The following is a 21,536-nucleotide window of genomic DNA, read 5'->3' as shown; positions in this document are numbered from 1 at the left end:
ACCTCAGACAGTGGATTAACGACCGCACCAACACCCTCGCCCCGCTCAAGAAACCCTCCAACAGCCACACCAACAAGAAAGCCAGCTGGTTCACTGAAGACCTCCAGGCCTCCAAGCAAACTAGAGAAGAACTGGCACAGTAAACGAACACCAGACAGTTACGCAGCCCACAAGGACGCCACCCGCAGACACCATCACCTCATCAGATCTGCCAAAAGGGCCTCCTTCAAAGACCGCCTAGACAACAACGCACACAATAGCAAAGAGCTCATTAACATCTTGAAGGAACTCTCCAACCCCAGCTCCAACACCAACGACATCCCCCCTTCGCAAGACCTGTGCGACTCGCTAGCCGCCACCTTCCATCGCAAGATCGCAGACATCCATGACAGCTTCAAAGCCACGACTGCCCCAACAACCACTGGACCTCCGCCCCCACGACCACCATCCGCACCAAACGCCTGCTCTCCTGGACCAACAAAAACGATGACGACACCATCAAGATCATGAACACCGTCCACTCCGGTTCTCCGTCTGACCCATGCCCCACCACATCTTCATCAAAGCCAGCACCGCCATCGCACCCCATCAACATTTCCTTTGAGACAGCAACCTTCCCAAAGAGCTGGAAGCACGCAGAGATCAACGCCTTACTCAAGAAACCCAAGGTGGACCCCAATGATCTCAAGAACTTCCGGTCAATCTCCCTGCTCCCGGTGAAGGTCATCGAGAAGACTGTCAACAAACAACTGACCCGCTACCTCGAGGAAAACAGCATCCTGGACTCGTACCAATCCGGATTCTGCAGTAACCACAGCACCGAAACCGCCCTCATCGCCGCCACCAACGACATCCGGACCCTGCTAGACAACGGAGAAACCGCGGCCCTCATCCTCCTGGACCTGTCAGCCGCCTTCGACAAGGTCTGCAACCGCACACTACGCACATGCCTCCACGACGCCAGGATCCAAGAGAAGGCCCTGGACTGGACCACCTCCTTCCTCTCCGGCAGAACAAGAGCGTCCGCCTCCCCCCCCCCCCCTTCCGCTCTGAAGCCACCGAGATCATCTGCGGCATTCCCCAGGGCTCAACCCAACGCTGTTTAACATCTACATGACACCACTCACCCTCGTCGCCCGACTGCACAACCTCAACATCATCTCCTACGCCGATGACACCCAACTGATCCTCTCCCTCACCAAGGACCCCCACACGGCCAAAACCAACCTCCATGAAGGGATGAAGGCCGTCGCCGAATAGAAGAGGAACAGCCGGCTAAAGCTGAACTCAGACAAAACGGAGGTCCTCATCCTCAGATCCACCCCCTCAGCCTGGGATGACTCCTAGTGGCCGATCACACACGCAACCTAGGGGTCATCCTCGACTCCACCCTCTCCATGACTAAGTAGGTCAAAGCTGTCTCTTCTTCCTGCTTCAACACCCTCCGCATGCTCCGCAAGATCTTCAAGTGGATCCCCACCGAAAAGAGAAGAACGGTCACCCAGGCCCTCGTCAGCAGCAGATTGGACTACCGAAACGCCCTCTACGCCGGAGCCGCGGCCAAACTCCTGAAATGGCTGCAACGCATCCAGAACGCCTCTGCACACCTGATCCTCGACATCCCTCGCCGCAGCCACATCTCACCCCACCTGAGAGACCTGCACTGACTCCCCGGCAACAAGAGTATAACCTTCAAGCTCCTCACCCACGCACACAAGGCACTCCACAACAGCGGGCCAGCGTACCTCAAAAGACGACTCATCTTCTACGCCCCCACCCGCCAGCTCCACTCCTCTGACCTTGCCACAGTCCCCCGCATTCGAAGAGTGACCTCCGGCGGCAGATCATTCTCCCACCTCTCCGCCACACCTGGAACACGCTCCCCATCCACCTATGGCAGACCCAAGACCTGCTGGCCTTTAGAAGACTCCTCAAGACCTGGCTGTTCGAGCAGTAGCAGCATTCCCAACCCCCCAACGCCTTGAGACCCTCACGGGTGAGTAGTGCGCTTTATAAATGCCATGATTGATTGATTGATTGAAGTCACATACATGTTGACAGACGATCCCAATACACCGCAATTGGTACATGGGGAACGACATCTGTTGTCCACAGAACCTGGTCTTTCAGCCTTTTATGGAACAGGTACAAGTTATCTAGATTTACATAATCCATTATTGGCTGCAATGTGCCGGAATGGCAGAGGACTCATCGCTTATTGGGTTTTAATTCTTGTTTGCATGCCACAGCCCCCATTTGCAATAACACGGGCATACCAGTTAAAGGGAAAACTTTATCTTGGCCCCAATGGAAACAGGCTGGTATTTTTACTTTAGATCAACTTTTACATGATGGCGATCTTAAATCCTTTACACAATTGACAGAGGAATTTTCTCTCCCATTACATCAGGCAGCGAATTATACACAACTTAACACTTACCTTAACAAGGTTTTAGGACCACATCCATGGTTGCTACAAACTTCATCAATAGTATCCTACTTACATACCTGGGGGAAATATAAGGGAGTTACATCTGGAATATACAAAATATTCACATTACACTTATTATCCCACCCCTTATCACGTGATCTTCGTATTAAATGGAAAACACGTTTGTTGATTACTTATGAAGATGGGGATTGGATAGACTTACTGGAAAATCTAGATAGAGGAGCTCGGGAAGCAAGACTGAAATTTTGCCTGTTCAAGTTTTCCATGTCTGGCATTGGTCTCCAGTAAAACTACACAAAGCTGGGCTCCTTTCACATACCAATTGTTGGAGATGTGCTGCTCCTGGCTTAGACATACTCAATATTATCTGTAACTGCCTTATGGTTCGATCCTACTGGTCTTACATAGGTCAAGTTTTACACAATACTATACCCATATCTCTACCGCTAGCTCTAGCTACCATTCTTCTGCAAGATTTAAGTAACTCGCAGCATCTTTCCAAACCACAGTACCATCTTTAGCATATTGCATTGGCCACAGCTAAAATATGTATCTTACAGCAATGGAAATCTCCAATTTCACCATCTCAAGAGTCTTGGTGGGTAGCCATTGTTCAGACTGCCTCGTACGAAAGAGTCATTTATGATGTTATTGATCAGATGGAACTATTTAATCATGTCTGGGCTCCCTTTTTAGGTTTCGCACTACGAACCGATCGCGAAGCGATCGTCGCTGCGAAACATATTTCAATCGTTTCTGCTTTGAAGGAGTCAAGGGAGACCGGAGACAAGTGATGTGCACGCGCAACCTTGCGAACTGGGATCAGGTCGCGCGCGCTTCCTGTCTCCCATGGCCGCGCATACACACACGCATGCACACACACACATAGAGAACACCCCCCCCCCTCCGCCGCGCATACACACACGCAAGCACACACCAGAACCCCCCCACCCCGCCGCCGCCGCCCTGCAACTAACCCCACTCACCGGCACTCCGGACTTTTGCAGCGTCCGCGGGGACCTTCCTCGGGCATGGGAGCCCCGCGTTACCAGCCGAGTCATTCTGTACCTCTCACCCCTGGCTACGAGCGTGGAGCAGGTCGCCGGTCCCGGGGGGCCCGCTCATTCCTCACCGCAGTGGCGTCACTAGGGGGGTGGGGACCGCACCGGGTGTCACTTCATCAGGGGGTGACACCAATTACACTGACGAGTCTACCTGCGTCCTGCTTTAGGGCAAGAGGCGCGCCACCACCGCACCCCGGCCTGCCGTAGCTACGGGCACCATCTGCCATCTGCATTCTGCACGTGCACAGAATGGATGGGTCACATAAGTCAAGTAGTCAAGGGTTTGGGTTTGCATTGTTGTTCTGTGACGAAAGTCGAAACGAAACCGAAGCCAAACCAAACCCAGTTATGCATATACCAGGCAGGCAGGCAATGGCATCGTTGACTTGCAGTTTGGTTTTACTGACACTTGCCCAGCAGTTTGAGTCCCAGGGCCGTCAATCTTATCCCTACTACCAATGACGTGACGGCCCTGGGACAGCCCCCGCGCTCTGTGCGCAGTGCGCAACTGCACCTGCTGCTCTTAGCCTCTGACGCATCACAGCAGTCACGCGCCCGCCAGCGCCAGGGATAGTGCGCACTGTGCGTCGTGAGAATAAACTTAAAAAGAACGACGACGACACCGGTCCGAGCCGAGGCGAGTCCGACTCCGGCACTACCTTCTCTCCCCTTCAAATTTGGAACGGTGAGAGACTGCTAACTGTCACTAGTAGTAGAGACAGTAGAGAATAGTATAATTTTAATGTATAATATACTGTATATCATTATCATAAATACTGACTGCATGACATGAGACTGTCGTAGTAGTAAAGCAGTGCAGTGGCACACAAATGAAAACACGGCCCTGAGGGCCCTCTTCGGGGGGTGCAAGCTGGCTTTCTAAATTCTTCCTATGCCCCACACATGCCCTTTTCGTCGAGGTAGTCTGCTCCTGCCCAGCCCATCCCCCACCCTCCAGCGCTTCCAGGGCCTTTATTGCATTGCCAAATATGCCAAACATTGCAAAATTGCTGCATTATATCAGAAAGCGTGCGGCCGGTTTCGAGGATTTCTAACCCTCAAAGGCAGCAGGGAATCGATGGGTTTTTAATAAGCTGCTGCGTGCCTATAAAGCTCTCGGCCGGGGAAAGGTTGCTTTGTTCATTGAAGCCAGCGGACTGTATGCAGGTGTGTTAATAGAGATAGAGATTCAATCTTTGAATATTATGTGACAGCTACGGCGGAGCTGCTGCGGTGGAGCCCGGTGGAGCCCGGTGTGCTGCTCGCGTTTGCTGTGACCACCTCACACCCGCACCTGATCGAAGGAGTGGAGGAGGAGGGGTGAGAGTGGGCGAGCGAGTGGAGCAGGGAGACGGGAGGCGCTGCCCGCGTTCGCTTCAGCCCGTGTCTGCTTTTGCCTTCCCCGGCCCCCGCTCCCATTTTCGAGGGTTTTTCGCCCGGTCCCGTGTGCGGAGAGCAGCAGAGACCCAGAGACGCCGGCCGACCGCCATTCCCGCAAGCCAGAGCTGCATGCTGTAGCGTCTCTCCATAGCACCGCTCACAGAGCCCCACGCTGAGTTTGGGGACCAGGAAGGACAAAGAGACTGGGGTGCAGTGAGCGGCATCGGCAGTATCAGCGGGGAGCGCTGCAGCAGCTTCACCCCTGCAGCGGCAACAGCACGTCACAATACCGGCATCGGCACCAGCACCAGCATCGGCGGCCGGACTCAGACCTACCTACCAGCCTACCAGCCTCAGCCCCCCCTAGCCTCAGCCTCGGCCTCAGCAGTGGACAGCAGTGGTCAGCTGGCCAGGGGGCCACTGGAGAGCTGAGAGGCGAAATCGGCAGAACGCAGAACGCCAGACCGAGCGGTACGCACAGGTGACCACCAAGCCGCCAAGCCCAAGGGGGGGTCACCAGTCAACAGGTGAGAAGCCTCTGCCCTGGTCTTTGTTATCTGGCTCTCTTCCTCCATCTCTGGGCACTCACCACTCTTGACGGGACAGGAGGAGTGTAGTCCCCCCCCCTCTTAAACCGAGGATTAATATCTTGCGGGCTCGCTATGGAAAACTCCAAGCAACTTAGAAAACTCCCACGGAGGAAGGACACTACCCTCCGCTCCGCCTCCCCCGGTGGGGCTCAACTGGAGTCACCAGCACCTCAAGTCAAAATGTCATACACAGGCGGCCTACCATCGCAATCGCAACCTCGGATTAGCGACTTCTTTGTTAAAACCCCTGTCCAAAAGGGTTCCTCCCCTACCCAAACATCTCAGCAGGATACAGACTTAAAAGCTGATGTCCAGACTGATAACCACTGCTCCCCGGGACCTGCCTACGTTAAAAACTCTACTCCGGAGAAACCCTCTCTATCCTCACCCAAATCTTCCATCACTCACGAGACACTCCATGAGTCACTTCATGAGACACATCAGTTGCTCACCCTCTCCCAGGAGGTCGCTGTCACGACTCATGACAGTTCTTCTGTCTCACTGAGTGCCTTCTCTGTAGCTCCAGGAAATCTATCCTCACCAGTTTTCAGTTCAGACTCTACAAACATCACCATTTTAAACACTTTGACTAAGCTAGAAGTTCAAGCCCAAGTCCACGGCAGCGTCCTGTTCACACCGTCTGAACACATCGACAACTTCAATATCGCAGACTTAACATCGAAGGCTCTATTACAACCCAGCGCAAGCTCATGCTCAGGGGCACCCCCAACTAGTCGGAATGACCCCCTACCTTCAAACAAGAGCCCTAAAAATTATGGCTCCTCATTATCTTACAAACTATCTAACCGATTCCTGGCCTCTTTAGAAAGCCGAATTGAAGAATCACTCGCCCACTCACCGGGCTTTAGCCCTTCCTCCAACTTCTTCAGAATCTCTCCAGAGGACCAGGAATCATCCGTGTTTATTTTGTCGGACCCTACAAACTCTATCTCGGTCTCACAAACTCTATCTCGGTCTCACTGACATCCCTCCATGCCAAACAAGACGCGATAGCAAAGGCCACGCTATGGCAATCGCAGAAAATGGAGCTGCAGATCGATTTAATGCAAACTCTGGCCTCAGCACTGTCGGATCTGGGCTCCAGGATAAGCACCCTCAAAGGTTTGGCGGGGACAATGGGCAATCGGAATTCCTGTCCCTGCAGCCCAATAATCAACAAACTCTCGTCCCTCCCTGAAATCCTGGGCGCAATCTTGAACAGCGTAGAGTGCCACAGCATCAGACATGGAACATCTCCGCCCACGCCCACACAAGAGTCCCAACTCCATCCATCCTTGAAGAGCCTCTACGCTCTGCCACACCAGCTGGCCCATGCATTGTGAGAAAAAACACTCCCCCTCGCGCCGACCAAGCCACCAAAAGTTCGACCAGTCTTTCATCAGGGACTAGCCCCGGCTCTAGCCCCGGCTCGCTTAAAGCGGGCTTGGAATTCACTGAAACCACACCAACCAAGTAACAACCATGCGGCCCGATCGCTCTGACACTACCCATACGGGTCCGACTCTCAGCGTTTCTAAGCCTCCAATGAAAACTTCATTGTCAAGGAGGGAGAGAAAAAAACGTAAACATTCTAAAAAACAACGCTTAGCGAAAAGAAGAGCAGGGCTTGAAGGGTTAGCGGCACCCAGTCTACCAGTTAATAAACCAAGGGGTCTCCCCTATTTCCCCATTTTCAACCTGCCTCTAAAACCCGAAATAAAAATTATCGAGATAAGCACGACCCCTGCGGGCTCAAAGGTCACCAGCGAACAGCCCGGGCCATCAACCCTGGGCAGTCCCGGGATCACAAGAGCTATTAAGCCGCACACCACAACTACAGCAAACGCATCACCGCCAAACAAATTCACAGGAACAACTACCCAAGATTACAGCGTTGGGAACAAGAATAACCCTGTACAGACCACCGAAGCATTAATGGAAGACCGGAAAAGTCCACCTAAACCCCAGGTAAAGGCAGAAATCACGTACATGGATCTTCATAGCTCAGCAGCGGGCAAGGTAACAGACTGCTGTGCGCTCCCTCCATTAGAAGATCCAACTAAAGCCTGCTGGGACCTCCACATGCACCCGCAGAGGCATTTTTCGTCTCAAGTGCCACAAGTCTCGGTAACGACAAGTCAACCGGGGGGGACTATTTACCCACCCGAAGCACGCTCCCAACTCTTGATGGCGACAGCCCCTTTACCTGGAACAGTTAGGAGTCATGACCACCAGATCCGGAAAAGGGAGCAGAACTAATCTTTTATCCACACTATGAGCACAAGGGCCCACACAACACTCTTAACAGATGCAACCTCCTCCGCCTTTTCAACTGTATTCCAGCGCTGACCGGGGTCCCCTCTTCAGACCTTATATCAGTCAAGTTCTCCACAATACCAGGGAAAGGAGTCTCAGAGGCCACCACTACAATGTGGTCCCAGGAATCCATCAGGAATACAATTCTCAAGGAAGCCAATCGATTTGAAAACTGGGGCATTGAAATATGGGCTCCTATTCAACAAAAATACCCCCACGTTCTTCTCCCACAGGCCCCTGCGAAACAGCTCTCCAGTGTACTGAAGGGGTCCCGGGGCGCAACCCATGCTTGGCTCCCAGATGCGTCGAAAGCTGACAATCTCCTAAACATTGCATGCTACAACAATCAGCGTATGATAAGCTGCAAATTTAATTGTCCTGTCCCCCATGCCAACAACATGCGCCACGGAGACTCCGTCCCAGAGCCGTCAATCAACTTCGCCCAGCAACAGCGATCCTCCTAACAAGAACACCAACTGGCCCGATTCCAAACTAGCTATCATATCTTGGAACACGTGCGGGCTAAAGTCAACCCTTGCTTCAAACTCAGCCGTGGAATTCCTGAACAAAAGCGACATCATTTGTTTTCAGGAGACCTGGTCTCTATCTCCATTGCCTCTGCTTGGCTATTATAAACTCTTTCAACCGGCCGCCCAGGTCAATTCTCATGGAAGACCCTCAGGGGGCCTCTCTATCTTCATCAGTCACAGGTGTAAGTTAACGGCCACACCTATCCCTCGGAACCTGACGGCAGGGCAGACGGTCCTGATTACCGGTCTGTCATTTTCAGGCAGGGCACGCTCTATCCTCCTAATTAATATTTACCATAACACAGCAAAAACCGCAAAATCAACTCTAACTGATCAAATGATAAAACAACTGGAAGATCTTTTAGCGGAATTTGCATCAACGGAGTTACTGCTACTAGGAGACTTTAACATCAAAGACCTAGCAACCAACGGCCTATTAGCTAGGAAAAACAAACAGCAAGAAGCGATGACCACTTTTTTAACAACTCAGAACTTCCGCTCGGCTCAGCAAATTACGCTGGAACAGCACCCGAACGCTCATTTTTTGCCAACATCCAGGAGAACCTCAACTATTGATTATATTTTTCTCTCACCGCTCCTGGGCAATCATCTGGCCAGGATGGAAATTCCCTATAGTTCGGAGAGCGACCACAACCCCATAATGGCTACACTGCACCTGCAAGTACAAGTCGCCCTCGAAAGGACAGAAGTGGGGCATTCAACGCTGGCCGAACTGCACACCATGGTTAGAATCAAATGGGATTCACAGGGATCTGCCAAGGTGGGAACCTGGCTCAAGGGCGAAATACTTAACCTCAGACATAGTGCTCAGTTGAATCACACTATCAGTGGGATAAGGCAATTGGTAAGCTACAGGATCTCCTTGTAGGGCCCGTGGTTCATCATAGAACACACGGGCCACATCCGAAGCAAACCCATGACCCATTGTTAGCCTCCCAACTAAATATCCTCAGGAAAGCCGTCCGCAATCACAAACTGATTGGAGCTGTACATACTGCCAACAAGGTGGCATCTCTGCGGACGATCTACAAGAAATCCTTATGGGAGACCAAGAGACTTAAAGAACAGTCTGAGTGGGTAAAAATGTTCGCCCTACTCAAGGGCAAAAGCCAGTCCCAGTTTTGGAATTATATGAACAAACTCCGCTCCTCCAACAAGACGAGAGGAAACGCAGTCTGTGAAGAAGCCTGGGCCCTGCACGTGTCCAATCTTTACCGCAGTGACTCTGGGGACCCCGCAGTGACTGAATTAAGAGATCGCGCTGTTTCCATTCAAATGGAAACTCTCGAACTGACCACTGCAGTCGAGGTCGCCAAGTATCTGCGAGCCATGAAAAAAGACGGAGCTCCAGGGCCCAACGGACTCCCTGTCGGGATATTCAAAGTGCCCCGGAAGAGTGGGCGGCCCTATTGACTCCCCTATTTCACAACATGTTCGCGACAGGCCAGCTACCAGACTCTTGGTTAGGTTCGACTCTATGCCCCATATTCAAGAAAGGAGACCCTGCGTCACCGGCTAACTACCGCCTCCTTGCCCTATTAGATCTGGAGGCAAAGGCATATGCCCGATGTCTCCTTCGGTTGCTTGAAAAATGGGTCGTAGAAAATAACATAATTCCATACTACCAAACTGGGTTCCGGGCATCGGCCTCCACAACTGACAACATTACTACTCTAGCCATTCTGAGTCAAAAAGCAGTGCAAAAAAACCATCTTCCACTATATTGCTGCTTCATAGACTACAGCACGGCTTTTGACAAAGTGTCTCGGAACATTTTGTGGAGAAAGCTGAACAAATGGGGGATTCCGCACGACCTATTAGGAGCACTAATTTCCCTGCATAAGAACACGTGGGTGCGAATTAAAACCGGCCCAAGGACACTTTCTTCAAGAATCGCCGTCGAAGACGGGCTAAAGCAAGGCTGTGTTCTTGCGCCGCTGTTGTTCAATCTCTACACAGCTGATCTCGGTACATTCTTGGAGAATAGTAATCTTCTCCCGCCAAAACTGGGACCCGCCAAAAAGCCTCTTCACATATTACAATACGCTGACGACATCGTAATAATGGACCAAGCAAAATCGGGTCTCCAACGGGCACTAAGTACGCTCCATATATATAACACCGCCAATGCTCTGAAAATCAACCAGGCAAAGACGAAGGTACTGGTATTCGGCAGATGCAAGAACAAGAAAAGGCTGGTATGGAACATCGGGCCCGCCAGGATTAACACAACAGCAAAATATAATTACTTGGGAGTCTGGTTCAATGAGATGTCCAGGCCTACAGCTCACCTAGCTGCCTTGCAAAAGAGAGCAGGCGCAATTACATACTCCCTGACCCGGTTGAACCAAACCCTGAGCAGCCCTTCTGCAGATGCCATCCTGAAGGTGACTAAAGCTATTCTACTTCCTGCGTTAACCTATGAACACCAGGCCTTTCCTGGCGTATGCTCCCCCAGTCTTGAGCTCGCTCAAATCTCCACCTACAAAAAAATTTCCATCTGCCAAGTTTCATTCAGCGGGCAAGACTACGATTGGAGCTGGGTCTACAAAGACAATCTCTTTACTGCGAGGCCGACACTCTGAAATATTTTATAAGGACTCTAAAAGTAGGTGATAACACTCTTAAATTTCAGCTAAAAGGTATCCTGTCCAGTCCTGGCAATCCCTGGAACACCCAGATTGAAAAGGCCATAAGAGTGTTAGAGATTGACAAGTCGTCTCTCCTTTCAGTTACCATTCCATACTCGGCCTGGAAAAGCGCCATCAACAAACAAGTCAAACTTATCTCTCAGTCTATGGATCTGCAGGCTGTAAAGTCATCAACCATTCTGCTCCCTTTGAACTCGTCGTATCTTCCTGGGATCCCACAAGCATATTTCAGAGAAAATTTAAGCGCAGTGGCTCGGAAGAATATAATGTTTATGCGACTTCTAGGCCTGCGCTCGACGGCCTTCAACAAATGGGCTCCAAGAAGTGAGGCGGGGCCTGTAGGCTGTGCAAATACCACTCTGAATCATGGCTGCATCTCCTGTGCTGCTGCCCGGCACTAGCAGCCCCCAGAAGGTCCCTCCTGAAGCCCTTGTTCTTAAAATGGGGTGCTAGGACGTGCTGGGAGGCCCCGGCCTTGTGCTTTACATCTACTGACATCCAAGTGCTCGCAAGGTTTGGTAAATTTGTGAGACTTTTGGACAATCTTCTATTACCTCCCTTGGCCGCCATGCTTCCTCCCCCTCCCCCTCAAAAACTCATTACAGACTTTTTCCGTCCTTTGGCCCAGTACCCTTTGTTTTAATTATTTTTATCAGGCCAAGCACAGCAAAATGTTCACACAGGAAACTATAACGCTGTTCTTTCAATAAGCATACCGTCTCTAAGCCTGGAAAATTGTTTTTTAGCCCTGTTTTTATATGATAAATGTGCTAAAAGCTACATTTTATAACTGAGCTAAAGTAGATTCTGTATAGCAATGGTTTTAAGTAACTGTGCTAAATTAATAAACTTAACTTATCTAACTTAACTTATGTGAAAGGCACTGTTGCAATCATGTGCAGGCCTCGAGTGGGAACCTAACATTTCATGTCTTTTTTGGATATACCAACTTAGGCCAAGAGCTCTGCCTGTTCCTCATGCTGTTCACACTCGCCAGCGTCTCGCAGGAGATCTGCAATGCTTGACAGCAATTTTCTTTGCTCACAAGGCAACTCTATAGCAGAGAGAGGGAGCTAGAGGAAGTAAGACATAGAGAGAGGGAGCTAGAGGGAGTAAGACCGAGAGAGGGAGCTAGAGAGAGCAAGACAGAGAGAGAGGGAGCAAGAGGGAGCAACAAAGAGAGAGAGGGAGCTAGAGAGAGTAAGACAGAGAGAGGGAGATAAAGGGAGTAAGACAGAGAGAGAGGGAGCTAGAGGGTGTAAGACAGAGGGAGAGAGAGCTAGAGTGAGAAAGACAGGAAGAGAGGGAGCTAGAGGGAGTAAGACAGAGAGAGGGAGCTAGACAGAGAGAGGGAGCTAGAGGGAGTAAGATAGAGAGAGGGGGAGCTACAGGGAGCAAGACAGAGAGAGAGGGAGCTAGAGGGAATAAGAGAGAGAGGGAGCTAGAGGGAGCAAGACAGAGAGAGAGGGGGAGCTAGAGGGAGTAAGACAGAGAGAGAGGGAGCTAGAGGGAGTAAGACCGAGAGAGAGGGGGCTAGAGGGAGTAATACAGAGAGAGAGGGAGACAGAGGGAGTAAGACCGCAAGAGAGGGAGACAGAGGGAGCTAGAGGGAGTAAGACAGAGAGAGAGGGAGCTAGACAGAGACAGGGGGCTAGAGGGAGTAAAACAGAGAGAGTGGGAGCTAGAGGGAGAAAGACATAGAGAGAGGGAGCTACAGGAAGTAAGACATAGAGAGAGGGAGCTAGAGAGAGCAAGAGAGAGAGGGAGCAAGAGGGAGTAACAAAGAGAGAGAGGGAGCTAGAGAGAGTAAGACAGAGAGAGGGAGATAAAGGGAGTAAGACAGAGAGAGAGGGAGCTAGAGGGAGTAAGACAGAGGGAGAGAGAGCTAGAGTGAGAAAGACAGAGAGGGAGCTAGAGGGAGTAAGACAGAGAGAGGGAGACAGAGGGAGCTAGAGGAAGTAAGACAGAGAGAGAGGGAGCTAGACAGAGAGAGGGAGCTAGAGGGAGTAAGATAGAGAGAGGGGGAGCTAGAGGGAGCAAGACAGCGGGAGAGAGAGCTAGAGTGAGAAAGACGGAGAGAGAGGGAGCTAGAGGGAGTAAGACAGAGAGAGGGAGACAGAGAGAGCTAGAGGAAGTAAGACAGAGAGAGAGGGAGCTAGACAGAGAGAGGGAGCTAGAGGGAGTAAGATAGAGAGAGGGGGAGCTAGAGGGAGCAAGACAGAGAAAGGGAGCTAGAGGGAATAAGAGAGAGAGGGAGCTAGAGGGAGCAAGACAGAGAGAGGGAGTAAGACAGAGAGAGAGGGAGCAAGAGGGAGTAAGACAGAGAGAGAGAGCTAGAGGGAGTAAGACAGAGAGAGAGGGAGACAGAGGGAGCTATAGGGAGTAAGACAGAGAGAGAGAGGGAGCTAGACAGAGCTAGAGGGAGTAAGACAGAGAGACGGGGAGCTAGACAGAGAGAGGGAGCTAGAGGGAGTAAGACAGAGAGGGAGCTAGACAGAGAGAGGGAGCTAGAGGGAGTAAGACAGAGAGAGAGGGAGCTAGAGGGAGCAAGACAGAGAGAGAGGGAGCTAGACAGAGAGAGGGGGCTAGAGGGAGTAAGAGAGAGAGAGGGAGCTAAAGGGAGGAAGACAGAGAGAGAGGGAGCTAGAGGGAGTACGACAGAGAGAGAGGGAGCTAGAGGGAGTAAGACAGAGAGGGAGCTAGAGGGAGTAAGACAGAGAGAGAGGGAGCTAGAGGGAGCAAGAGAGAGGGAGCTAGAAGGAGCTAGACAGAGAGAGGGAGCTAGAGGGAGTAAGACAGAGACAGAGGGAGCTAGAGAGAGTAAGACAGAGAGAGGGAGACAGTTAGCTAGAGGGAGTAAGAATGCGAGAGAGGGAGCTAGACAGAAAGAGGGAGCTAGAGGGAGTAAGATAGAGAGAGGGAGCTAGAGTGAGCTAGACAGAGAGAGAGGGAGCTAGAGGGAGTAAGAGAGAGAGAGGGAGCTAGAGGGAGCAAGACCGAGAGAGAGGGAGCTAGACGGAGCAAGACAGAGAGAGAGGGAGCTAGAGAGAGTAGGAGAGAGAGAGGGAGCTGGAGGGAGCAAGACAGAGAGAGGGTGCTAGAGGGACTAAGACGGAGAGAGAGGGAGCTAAAGGGAGTACGACAGAGAGAGAGGGAGCTAGACGGAGCAAGACAGAGAGAGAGGGAGCTAGAGGGAGCAAGACAGAGAGGGAGCTAGAGGGAGTAAGAGAGAGGGAGCTAGAAGGAGCTAGACAGAGAGAGGGAGCTAGAGGGAGTAAGACAGAGAGAGAAGGAGCTAGAGAGAGTAAGACAGAGAGAGGGGGAGACAAAGGGAGCTAGAGGGAGTAAGACAGCGAGAGGGAGCTAGAGCGAGCAAGTCAGAGAGAGAGGGAGCTAGAGGGAGTAAGAGAGAGAGAGGGAGCTCGAGGGAGCAAGACAGAGAGAGGGTGCTAGAGGGACTAAGACGGAGAGAGAGGGAGCTAAAGGGAGTAAGACAGAGAGAGAGGGAGCGAGACAGAGCAAGACAGAGAAATATTTTCTTTTTAAATGACCACCCGAAAATATTCTGGAAAGTTGTTCCTTTTGTGGCCGGACCCATGGTCCAGGGGCCACGTCTAAAATAAAATACGTGCGTAAGGAGCATCATCAGAGCTATGTGAATAATAACAGCTGTGAGCCCGTGCCTAAGGTGCATCATCAGAGCTGTGTGAATAATAGCAGCAATAATAGCAGCTGTGAGCCCATGCCTGAGGTGCATCATCAGAGCTGTGTGAATGATAACTGTGTCAGCCCCGTGCGTGAGGTGCATCATCAGAGCTGTGTGAATAATAACAGCTGTGAGCCCGTGCGTGAGGTGCATCATCAGAGCTGTGTGAATAATAACAGCTGTGAGCCCGTGCCTAAGGTGCATCATCAGAGCTGTGTGAATAATAACAGCTGTAAGCCCGTGCCTGAGGTGCATCATCAGAGCTGTGTGAATAATAACAGCTGTGAGCCCGTGCCTAAGGTGCATCATCAGAGCTGAGCTGCATCATCAGAGCTGTGTGAATAATAACAGCTGTGAGCCTGTGCCTAAGGTGCATCATCAGAGCTGTGTGAATAATAACAGCTGTGAGCCCGTGCCTGAGGTGCATCATCAGAGCTGTGTGAATAATAACAGCTGTGAGCCCGTGCCTAAGGTGCATCATCAGAGCTGTGTGAATAATAACTGCGTCAGCCCCGTGCGTGAGGTGCATCATCCACATTGCTCAGGTCATCCAAATTCCTGCACTCTCTACCACACTGCTTTCAAAAACAGCATACTCTTGCACACACTCTCACTGCTCACCAATTCAAAGTTTGCTAAAAATGTTATGCAACGCATTGTCATACACAATGCCAATAACTCAAACTTTAATGCTGCGAAACCTATTGCATTGTAAATGCTTGTTGCATGTAGATGTTGATTCTGTCATTAACAATACTGTTCACCCTATGTTGGCTATTTCAACAATTTAGTTTGTTTATGATTCCTGATCCTTTATGTCTCATTCGCTCCGATCGAATATGACATTACAATGCATTTTTTACATCGCAAAACCCATTACAACGAATGTCATTACAACGCATGTCGTTACAATGCATAATCCATTACAACGCAATTACTATTCTAACTCCGCTGGGGCGTTACTTTGGGGGATACGTTGTAATGAATTATGCGATGTAATGACATGCGTTGTAATGGATTTCGCGTTGTGAAACATTTGTTGTAATGACACGCGTTGTAATGTGTGCGTTGTAAACTATATTTCCCCCTCTGATCAGATATGCTGTTGTAGGTACTAGTAATATAGTTAGGGAGAATTGACGGATCTAATCTTTACCTTGTATTTCTACAATTCTTTCATGGAATATAATCTATTATATGTTATATAATTTTATATTATATTATGTTGATGGTTTTACTATATTCTTATTGTTTAGATATTTACCTCTTTAATATACAATAGAATGTCATTTCTAAGTTCCACAATTTAATAATCCAACAATCTGCTTTTATATTTTACCAGTAACCTAGACTTTATGACTTTACCAACTCATTTTTAATCTTTTTTATTGAATATTACGTGATTTCTATTGAGAGAAATGCGATTGTTCATATATTTATCATCTCTCAGATATGATGATATAATGATATGTATTCCATAATGAATTAAATTATCTACATATTTATATTACTATTACAATGTAATTGTCTTAGAAAATATGGTATTGTACTATATTTATAAAATGCTAATAAAAAATTTCAACACAGAAAAAAATTAGCCATAACAAACTAGCTTTACTTTCGTGTTGTATCGTACAGTTGGTCAGATTATACGAAAGTAGGCCCTTTTTAGGTTTCGCCTCACCGAAAGCTGCGCAGCAGACTTTCGCGCAGGCGAAATCTTATGAGTTACAGTATGGATGTTTGTGCCGCCTCTCTGTTCCATTGGCTAGCTCCATAAATGGAGGCTAGCCATTGGAACAGAGATCTGTCCGTCATGGCCGGCCCAAATTCGTGGGCGTTCCCGACAGTTTTTCGCATTTTGCCCACGTCATGCGGCGGTGGGCGGTGCTTTTTTTTCTTCGTATCGGCATGTTGGTTTCATTTCCAACGTGTGCCTTGCAGGGGTGGGCTGCACGATTTCGAGTTGCTAGCATGTAAGCGGCATATTTTACTCCCGTTCCCGCCCCCCTCCCTGTCCGTGTGCCCGTCCCCCCCTCCCGCTGTCCGTGTGCCCGTTCCTGCCCCCCCTCCCGCTGTCCGTGTGCCCGTTCCTGCCCCCCCTCCCGCTGTCCGTGTGCCCGTTCCCGCACCCCCTCCCGTTGTCCGTTCCCGCCCCCACTCCCGCTGTCCGTTCCCGCCCCCACTCCCGCTGTCCGTTCCCGCCCCCACTCCCGCTGTCCGTGTGCCCGTAGGTGCTCGTTTTTTCCTGTCAGTTGTTGTAAAGTCACGCCGTCATTTTCGTAGGTCGGCTTTGCATATTGTTTAGCTGGCTGCATTCCCTCATCTTCCCTCCCCAATTTCGTGCGTTCTCTCTTTCCATCACTCTGATTGTCTCTGCCTCTCTAAACCTGTTCCTCAACCTCTCTCCCTTTCGATCTTTCTCCACCCATCTCATTAACCCTCTCTTTCTCTCTTGCCAACACTCTCCCTCTCTTCTTCAGTTCAGACCCTCCTGCTCTCTCTCTTGCTATCTTTTACCCTCTCCCTCGCCCGGCTCTGCGTAGTTCTCTGAGCTCTTGTGTGTGAACCAGTTCTCTGGATGTTTGTTGCTCTCACAACGGCTCCCTCCCTCGGCTTGCATGACGTCCTTTTCTCACAAGTCTTCCTCTTTTTTTACTTTCCTCCTTCCCTCCTATCTCTCCCACCCCTGTAATTTTCATTTGCTTTCCTTCTATACACACGCATGTCCTCATCTTCCTCGCGCGATATTCTTTTCAGTGCTACCTCTCTGGCCAGCACCCCCTCTCCTACCGGCACCAAGCAGTGCGGAGCTCGCTTGCACCCGATCCTCTGCCCCCCCCCCCCACCCCCCTCTCCTACCGGCACCAAGCAGTGCGGAGCTCACTTGCACTCGATCCTCTGCCCCCCCACCCCCTCTTCTACCGGCACCAAGCAGTGTGGAGCTCACTTGCACCCGATCCTCTGCCCCCCCACCCCCTCTCCTACCGGCACCAAGCAGTACGGAGCTCGCTTGCACCCGGTCCTCTGCCCCCCCCCCCCACCCCCCTCTCCTACCGGCACCAAGCAGTGCGGAGCTCGCTTGCACCCGATCCTCTGCCCCCCACCCCCTTCTCCTACCGGCACCAAGCAGTGCTGAGCTCGCTTGCACCCGATCCTCTGCCCCCCCCCCCACCCCCCTCTCCTACCGGCATCAAGCAGTGCGGAGCTCGCTTGTACCCGATCCTCTGCCCCCCCCACCCCCTCTCCTACCGGCACCAAGCAGTGCGGAGCTCGCTTGCACCCGATCCTCTGCCCTCCCCCCACACCCCCCTCTCCTACCGGCACCAAGCAGTGCGGAGCTCGCTTGCACCCGATCCTCTGCACCCCCATCCCCCTCTCCTACCGGCATCAAGCAGTGCGGAGCTCGCTTGCACCCGATCCTCTGCCCCCCCCCCCCCCACCCCCCTCTCCTACCGGCACCAAGCAGTGCGGAGCTCGCTTGTACCCGATCCTCTGCCCCCCCACACCCCTCTCCTACCGGTACCAAGCAGTGCGGAGCTCGCTTGCACCCGATCCTCTGCCCCCCCCACCCCCCTCTCCTACCGGCACCAAGCAGTGCGGAGCTCTTTTGTACCCGATCCTCTGCCCCCCCACCACCCTTTCCTACCGGCACCCAGCAGTGCGTAGCTCGCTTGCACCCGATCCTCGGCCCCCCCACCCCCTCTCCTACCGGCACCAAGCAGTGTGGAGCTCGCTTGCACCCGATCCTCGGCCCCCCCACCCCCTCTCCTACCGGCACCAAGCAGTGCAGAGCTCGCTTGCACCCGATCCTCTGGTATGTTTCCCATTACAGAAGAAAGCGGTCATAAATGATGCATCAAAGGCTAGATGTGTAACAATGTCATTGTTTTCCCCTTTCAAACATATATTCCCACATTATTGTTTAAGTGTGACACATAAACTGTTTTAAATGTCCTCAAAAGAACCATGGTTCGTATGACCTTTTTAGTTGCAAAAGTTTCAAAGAAGTTTGCTTTTAAAGCGGAAGACTTTTCACTCATATTAAAATAGAATGTATACGTGTACATAATTCATTAAGAATGTGTATGATGCATCAACTCTTTTGATTTTACATGTGTTGCACTTTTTAAATTTGAAGTTGACTTTGAGCTGATGTACATCTAGCTCTTTTGTTTCACCTTCACACAGTCACTGGCCGCTTTGTAGAAGGCCGAGATAACATTTTTGTTCTGCTGGCATAATCTGACATACTTTTGATAAACTCATGTTGCACCTGTTATGAAATTTCCGAAGTTATGCAATTACGCCACATTGCTCAATATGCCCCTTGATTTTACATAAAAATTGTAGTAAGGGCCCTAGATGAATATTTATCCCTTGGTATAATGTATACTTTGAGTTTCTTACCCCAAACATAGGCCTTTATAGTAGAAGACATGGCATGATTTATGTGCCTTATTTATAGGTTTTGGTGCATTGATGTTATTGCGTTTATGTATAATGTTTAGAGTTCAGAAATCGAACTAGTGTTTTATTGGCATTGTAAATGACAATGCCATTTATTTATTTATTTTCAAAACAAACACATAAATAAAGATTTTGTCATTTACAATGCCAATAGCTCAAACTTTTCTAAAGGCGAAACGATTGCATTGTTAATGCTTGTTTTTAACTTACACAAGACACCAAAAGTGCGTTTAACAATAAAACGCTGTTTTTTTAAGGTTTCATGTTGTGTTCCTTCTCTTATGTCCCTTCTGCTTCCTGTGCAGAAAAACAAGCTGTTTATGTAAATGTGGTAACTGCAAACCTAGTGTATCAAGGTAAACACTGAAGATATTCTAAGTCTCCAAAGCAAATAATTTACAGAGTTCATAAAGATTTGACACTTTTTAAGAGTTATTTTTGTTATAGGCGGCTCTTTATGGATGCGGCTGCTGGGCAGAAAATACTGGAGTCCAAACACCCTATTCTACAGCTGTGAGTACTTCAGGTATTTGCTGTTTTCATTAAGCATTTATTTAATTTTTGTTCAGTTTGTGTACATCCATCTACCAAAAAAATCTTTTTAGTGAATTTTATTAGATATTTAGAGCTCCTCAGTAGCCCGCTTGAGATAATGAGCATACGTATGGTAAGTGGTAAAACTTTTGTATTAAAAAAGGAAAACTGCATAGAAGATAAAACATAAATATACATTGCTGATTTGAACATATATCGACTTATGCTCTGCGTAGTAATCCGCCATTTTTGGAATCCACAGTATCCTAAATGGTATGCTACGGAAATCTACACATGTAATTTTAGTTTCCTGCTTTCCCCTACTCCATTGTATTTACTTGTGCGAATTCTGCGTATTTATCCAAATCAGCGTCCTAATGATGATGACAGCTGGTTACCGCTGACACTTTTTTCTGGTGCAATAAATGCATATGGTCTTTGGTGTGGATGCAAATCTCTCTTCACCACGAGACTCTATTCATATCAAGTGCCAGCATTTGGTACCATGTTGAAGTTTTCTAAATTATATATGGTGATCCCTTGGGTTTTGATTAATTTTGATGCATACAGTAGGACCTACTGAGTAGGTGGTCCCATTTAAAATTGGGATTAATCGTAATGTCTGAATGAGATAATTATTTATAGTTGAATTTGGCTTTTGAATATAGAATGAGCATTCACTTAAGAGGGGATGGGGACCTACTCCTACTTTTTCTATTTTCACATACATTGAATTAAGTACATATTCGTTGTTTAATGTCTCTTTTTGCCAAATGAAAATGCTTATCTCACTCTTGATGCTGGAAGAGAGCAGTTCACCTTACTTCCTGTCCCAACCCTAGTTTAGCATACATTTTGAGAACATACACAGTTGGTCGTGGACTCTATATTCTGGGATAGTGTTGTGGTTCTCTGCAAAACGGGAATGTGCATTAGTCATAGCCTATTGTGGTCATAACTGGTTTCCATCATGAGGTGATTAGACGTACATTAAACTGACATGAGTTCGTCACCACCCATATATTTGCGACATCATTTGCCACACTCTCGGATGCTCTTTTTACTTTTGGTTAGAATAATATGTTCCAATGCCACATTTTGGATCAGTGTATGTTCCTCCAAAGCCTTTATGACTGGTCCCATAGTGCTTTCATTTTCTGCAGTAACTTTCGTCAAGTTCAATAAATGCCTATTCTTTTTACTTTTTCCATAAACAACTGTATTGGTACTTTTCAACATTAGTGATGCGAATGTTTCATTGCTTAGCATTTGCCTGTTAACTCAACGTATTGCTATACAACCAAAAACTGTTGCTGTAGCGGATTGTGGGTGTTGCGCAAGGAGCGCTATCGTACAACTGCTCATTTGTAGTCCTTTAATATATGATAAAAATGCAGTGACTAATGAAAGTCTATACCCTCTCGAACTTTTTTGCATTTTTTTGTACAAGTGACTAAGTTTCGTGTAGTGAAATGATTTTTCTCACATATCTGTACCACACTTTCATAGTGAAAAATAATTACGTATTAAAATGTAATCTCGTAAATGGATACCTCTCACTGTGTTAATTTTTCCTGCAAGCACCTTTGCACACCGAGATGTGACAATATCTGACCATTGTTCTTTAAGATATTGTTTAATCTGTGCCAGGTTTCATACATTGAACATTGATGCCACACATTTTGGCTTGAATGGAAGCTGTGATTGATTGAGCCTCTCAAGCACATTTACAACTCAAGACGCTGCTTTGGCTTTGTGCTTCGGGATGTTGTCAAGCAGTTTCAGCTTTTGTTTTTGCATACGTCAGAGAGATTCAAGTTGG

General features: G+C 49.2%; 1 protein-coding gene across 2 annotated transcripts in view; it reads left to right on the top strand.

Moving 5' to 3' along the window:
- Nucleotides 1–21,536, top strand: part of TASP1 (taspase 1) — an 834,089-nt gene that overhangs the window by 541,849 nt on the left and 270,704 nt on the right. For both annotated transcript variants that reach the window (XM_086927723.1, XM_086927724.1), the window contains exon 10: nt 19,628–19,706. In XM_086927723.1, coding sequence (XP_086783849.1) covers nt 19,628–19,706 — 79 coding nt within the window. The remainder of the gene's footprint in view (nt 1–19,627; nt 19,707–21,536) is intronic.

The sequence above is a fragment of the Lissotriton vulgaris genome, chromosome 6 (assembly GCF_964263255.1).
Source record: "Lissotriton vulgaris chromosome 6, aLisVul1.2, whole genome shotgun sequence".
Taxonomy (NCBI): domain Eukaryota; kingdom Metazoa; phylum Chordata; class Amphibia; order Caudata; family Salamandridae; genus Lissotriton; species Lissotriton vulgaris.
The sequence above is the reverse complement of the archived record's forward strand: the minus strand, read 5'-3'. Positions and strand labels throughout refer to the sequence as shown.